Source organism: Anneissia japonica, unplaced genomic scaffold (genome assembly GCF_011630105.1).
Source record: "Anneissia japonica isolate Jap-2015-1 unplaced genomic scaffold, ASM1163010v1 scaffold14914_len12935_cov146, whole genome shotgun sequence".
Lineage (NCBI taxonomy): Eukaryota > Metazoa > Echinodermata > Crinoidea > Comatulida > Comatulidae > Anneissia > Anneissia japonica.
Window position 1 is genome coordinate 1586 of NW_022753345.1, and position 6331 is coordinate 7916.

At 33.6% G+C, this 6331-nt stretch overlaps 1 protein-coding gene across 1 annotated transcript; it reads left to right on the top strand.

Annotated features, from left to right (window-relative positions):
* Positions 1–215: 215 nt before the first annotated feature.
* LOC117122826 (extracellular serine/threonine protein kinase FAM20C-like) lies at positions 216–2405 on the top strand (the record flags this gene model as incomplete). Its single annotated transcript, XM_033268583.1, is given in 3 exon segments — positions 216–285; positions 1032–1173; positions 1473–2405. Coding segments are annotated over 3 exon segments (429 nt in total), but the record flags the coding sequence as incomplete, so codon positions are not given.
* Positions 2406–6331: the final 3926 nt, after the last annotated feature.

Genomic DNA, 6331 nt, shown 5'->3' on the forward strand with positions numbered 1-6331 from the left:
TTGAAGGCTGATTCTTAAATATTGTTTTTTAAGCAGCTGTATGTTTAAGCTCTTGTAACTTTATAACAAAATGTCTGACTTAATGATTCTTATACCATTTATTAGCTTTCATTTTACTGTTTAATCCAGTATTATTAACTAAAAAAACGATTTTTGCAAGGAGTGACTGGTTTTGCTTGTCTTTGCCACCTATGCTATATTTTTCATTATTGCAGGAGTTACAAAATGGTAAACATCGAAATTTCTTAGACCTTATTGATGTGGCAATATTCGACTTCCTGATAGGTGAGTCGTGTGTTTTAGGCATAGAAGCTGAATCTCACATACAAGAAAAACTATTTGTATTTATATAAATTATTACAAATAATTTTGGAGAGCTGTGATGTAGAGATAATCTCATACCATGGAGGTATTATTGAGAAGGAAATCACTTGAAAAAGCTACAGTACACGCACGCAGAGCTATGCAAATGATCCAAGAACAAAGCTGCCGCAGCGCGTGAAGAACGTTTGCGCGATGCCTTTGAAGTCTAATGTGTTCCCCGCCACCAAATGCTCAGCTGGCTTTGATTACCAAAAGATTGAACAATCGTTTATAGGACATGGGCAACTGAGAGCAACTCTTAATGTTCCATTGCTTTTGATCGCAAGGGAAATTTATCTCACATCAAATCATGCGATGTACAGTTACTGGCTGTTGCCAAAGGTCAGCTTACTGTAGCTTTAAACTAGGCTTACTTTTGAAGAATTTGTTCTGTCAAACTTAAAACAGACATTTGAACAGACATATCTGCTGAAGTAGAATACAATTGTTTGCAATAATAGTATACAAGCAAAAAAAAAAAAATGGAAAAAAAAATATAAAAATAATAAAAAATTAAAAATAAATAAATAAAAATGTATTAGTTATTTGATCTTTTTAAATGAGCATATCAATGTTTAGAGACGTTTTTTTTTTAAGATTAGAGAGACAGAGTATATTTATGTAAACACATATTCAATATGTTTTTTTATTATTTCTTTTGACTCCAGTAAATTATGATCGACATCACTATACATTGCTAAGTATGTTCAAGAATGAAAGCTTTGTCGCCTTGCTGGATAATGGAAAAGGCTTTGGAAACCCTAATAAGGATGATATCACATTCTTAGCTCCAGTATATCAGTGTTGCAAGTACGTACCCCCTTCTGAATATATTTACCCCTAATGTTAAACAACAACAAAACATACACTTTTATGATGGTATTTACCCCTAATGTTCAACAACAAAACATACACTTTTATGATGGTAAATGAGGACCAAAACAATGTCGATGGTGGTAGCGGTGACAGCACCGACAAAGATGACAATATTTCTGGTGTTCCAGGTTCTACTACCATGTAATTAGTTGAGATGAGTCAATTGAAAACAGGAAACATTTTAAAACATACATTATATATACATAAATCACATCTCTATTTTTTTTTTGTAGAGTCCGGCGGTCAACATACTATAGGCTGAAGGAGCTTTCCCAAGAAAACAGTAAACTCAGCACATTGATGCGCTCATCCATGTCCCATGATGCAATTTCGCCAATCATTAGTGAAAAATTCCTAACTGCACTTGATCGGAGACTTAAAAAAGTACTAGAAACCATACAAACTTGTTTCATGGACAACAGTGAAGACAAAGTGCTTATGGGTGCCTAGCAACATGTAAACATGCCATTTGAAAAAGGTCTGATTAGTTCAATATTCTACTGTTTTATGTTGCAGTACCTTTTGTTTGTACAGTTGTATATTTTTAGCCATCAGTACTCAAGCCAACGATAATGAAAAAAAAAAATCACCTTGAGCTCAACATTATAGTGACTGACCGGGAGGCAGTGTGTGGCATGAAGTGTTCATGACATACAACCAGTGCAATGTACATGCTCACTGTAATGCAGTACTTACCACACAACCATTGTAATGCAAATGCTACATAGCCACCAATTTAGAGCATGCCATTCATCCCCTGTAAAGTTGCGGGGGCTTCCCACCAAGCTGATGCTACACAACCACCTTACACCTGGAATGTAGTAGCTACCTATCTACAGTAATACGTGCTACCTTACAACTGAAATGAATCTGATGCTACACATCAACTGCCCTTTGGTGCATACCATGCAACTGCTACAAATACAGCAAATGCCATATGCCACACATGTAAAGGATGCCACCATCTGTTATGTAGCACATGCCAACAACTATAGTAATTGCCACACACCAGTTGCCATGTAGCATATTCCTGGAGTTTAAATGTTCATCTCATAACCGTACTTGGTTGTTTTAATGACCTGAAGATAAGAAATCTCAAGCCATGTAGAGTATGTTAAGTGGTGCTTAGGTGGGATTTTTTTTTATGCTATGTTTTGCGAACTTAATTTTTTTAAGATCATCAGAGGAGGGTGGAATAAAAATAGAAATAAAATTTTGTTTTCTTATTTAGCAAATAGTTTTGCCAAAAATATCCAGACGGAGGAGAAAATAAAAATAAAAAGTTATTGGTGAATGTAAACAATGTAGTAATGGGATGGTCAATATAATAAAGAAATGTACATACTGTATCTTATTTTTATAGATTTCAAGGCAGCGGCGGGCATAATAATATTAAAGAAAAACTTTTATTTTTTTCTGAAATTTCAATGTTTTGATGGCGGAGGGTGCACTAATTGGCAAAAAATATTATTTTATTTTTATTTGAAATCATAAATAGCGGGCAGTGGGTTCCCTAAACAAGGTATAAAAACATTTATAAAGCATTTACTGGGCTGCCGTACAATAACCTTGGAATAATTCTCTGAAATATTTTTTTAAATGCCTTGATTGCTCAAGTCTTATCTGCCCATGATGGTGCATATTTTTTTTTATAAAAATTTATTTGTCCTTAATTTTTGTTTTTGTTGATTTTTGTTTTGAATTAATGTTATGCTATTATATTATTGATGCAATTAATATTTTGTTGTTGATACTAATGTTAAAAAAAAACCCCTGTTGTCATCAGATCATATAGTGTAACAGAGATTAATTATATACTATTGGAAGATATTATATTATATTAGATATTTTTATTACAAATAGTTATGAATCTCTTTGCATATGAAAATGTACTAATAAGTATTTATAAGCATATGCAAATATGTTGATCTACTGTTTTCGGTGCTTCCACATAAATGTAAGTTATTTTTTATGGGTATTTCCTGGATAGTTTGTCTTTCATGTTTTTATACATTTGTAATAATAGAGTAGGTAGAGAAAACTTACACAATGGCATTTGATATTTGAAGGGTTTATATTGTATATTTGATATATTTAATAGCTGTATCAATTGTCATAGTCAATTGTCATAGTAAATGTTTCTTTTAAATAGGCTTTCTTTTTTTCTTTTTTTTATTTGAATTTGATAGTTTTTTTTTTTTTTGAGAATGTACCACAGACATACGTTCACTATTCGTAGAACAGTAAAATATTTGTGATATACTATTTTTAGTATTACAAAACATTCGGTAACTTTATCATTATTACTTGCTTAATTTTGTTCAGTTATGAGTTGTATACTGTAGTCGACAGTGACGGCGGTGTGTGACGTCATATAAACATTTCATTAAGATGTTTAATTTATTGATAATACACACAAATAAAAACTCTGTATAATTTTACATTTGGTTTTTAATGTTTATTACGTGAGTTTGCCTTAGTAAAGACACATTACATTCATACCAGCTCTGATTTACTTCAATTCAAGTTAATTTACAGGTACAGTACCTGTCTCTTATACACATCTAGATGTGTATAAGAGACAGTTTCAAGGCAGCGGCGGGCATAATAATAATAATAAAGAAAAACTTTTTTATAGCTGTGGGTGCACTAATTGGCCAAAAATAAGAAATACCACAATAATTTTCAAACTCAATACCATATAGGCAAGGCCTAGTGGATTTTATTATCAAAACACGGTATAAAACAACATGTTTCGGCAAATTCTTCGCCATCTTCAGTGAAACGATTGCTAACATGTAATCTACTTTATAAAGGGTGAACAACTGTGAACCATTGTATTTTAAATATATGGAAATTAAGCCATACCTGTTTGAAACAGACATCATGACATTCCAGTTTTAAGGAATCGATTTGACCGTAATTGTAAAGAAGAAAGAATGGCATGAATAAAAATGATTAGGGCCTACGTTGTGATGAACATCAGAATGACAAAGTTAAATTAACATGTAAAAGTTGCTTGTTGAGAGAGGGCGTGTCCCATTTGATATGCAACGTCTCCTTGATTTTTCTCTGGCTGGCTGTTGAAGCGGAACACAGTATACGAAAGCAATCCTCGTTGAATGAGGCTTTACATTGGGATGAGCTTTTAAGATGTTTAAAAATGTGCAAGTTCATATCCTGTCGTGGTCATGTATTCGTAACGCGCGTTGCAAAGTGTCCAGTTTCGCCTATATAACAGGCATAGACTGCGCACGTAAATTTATACACAACGTTAGAACGTAGACCACTCGGGACAGGACCTTTCACAGAAAACATTATTTCTAATTTTAAATAAGGAAAAACTAATTTGATACTTAAACCTTTACAGAACTGTTTCGTTAATTAATTTATCTTATGTGAAATAACTTTAGAAAATTGTCCAGTGTATGTGGTGTATATGAAGAATGTATATATTTATGGAGAGTGTATGCCTATATTTATACAAACATATAATGCAAATGCAATCTCATGTGAATTGACCATCAGCAGAAAGAAGGCAAACATTTAAAATCACTATACTTTCAATGGTATCCACATAAAATGTTGACAAAGTGAAATATCCCAGTGGGAATAAATATCACAAAAGATCTACGCTGGAATAATCATGTTGATATACTTAGGCCTACATCAAAAGACAACAACATTAACTTCCAAAGGCGAAATATCAACTTCAACGATATAAACCTGAAAGACCTTGCGTGTAAATCATTTGTGCATCCATACTTCTTCGAGTATGCGCAATCATCCGGGACCCACACTCAAGCCAGCTCTCCAGGCAGATTGAGAAGTACAAAGAAGAGCTAGCTAGATTTGTTAACAATTATGAACAGTTATCAAGTGTAGTGCGAGAGTGTGAAACGTTAAAAGGGCTGGAGTGGGAAAATCTGGAAAATAGGAAAATAGGAGAACTGCTCCTACCGTATTCCTTCTTCAACACAATATTACTTCCAACTAATCATTTTATCATAAGACTGCAGCTGACAGGAACAAATTAACTGAGCTTTTATCTGTCTCTAGCTTCAAGGAACTTAATCACTAAGAAACTCTTAAGGAGTAGAATTGAGGCCCAACTAAATCAAGTATTACAAACCAATTACAAATACTTTATTTATTTATTTCCGTACATTTATTACCACTCGAGTGCCTGAGAGTGAGCTGGCTGGTCTCTGCATCTTATACATTGCTGATGTACGGCACAGTGGAAAACAGACTCTTCTGCACAGACAAATATTAACTGTTTATTTTCAAGGTCAACCTAGGGTAGTTATAAATTTAGAATAAAAGTTGTGAATGCTGCACAAACTGGTAAAGGTATTATTATAAACATAACTCTGCATTGCTTCGTCGCCTACAGCACTCTAGTTATTTTTTAATATCTCGTATCGACCTTACCACTAATAATCAAAGGGACGTGGCTTTAACGGAAAGTCCATTACATCACACTCATAATAGCATAATGGGGATTATAAAATAGGTACAGTAATACAGTAATTTGTTGTAGATGAATTACTGATTGGATGGATCAAATTAATCAGCATTTCTTTTGAAAAATTTAATTGAAAAATGTATACAAAAATTTAGCAAATCTTATAACATACCAAAGTTACTTCGTTATGTCTGGGCTGATGGGGGAGCGATGGTACAACAACAATTATAAAAATTATGATGATTGATGAGGATGACGATATTGAAGGGGGAGGACCCTCAATGATTAAGTGAGGGGCGCTATCTCGCAAAAAAATGGTGCTATGAGGTGATATTGTTTTATATCACTTGAGTGTTATTTTGTTGCTTCGAACATTTTCAATGGGGGAGGGGGAGGCACTGAACTTCAGGAAAGTGAGATGCGCTAGCGTACGAATACTTGATAGAAAGTGGCTGATATATTTAATCGTTTTGTTTTGGGTTTTTTTTTACACCATATTTATAAAGGGTGACCCTTCCAGCGTATCCTAGAAGGTCGGCTGATATTCAGGGGCATATTCGGGGGCTTCTTTAAATAAATAAAATAAAGTGATGCTTTTATCAGCGAAGTCTCTTTATTATGAGG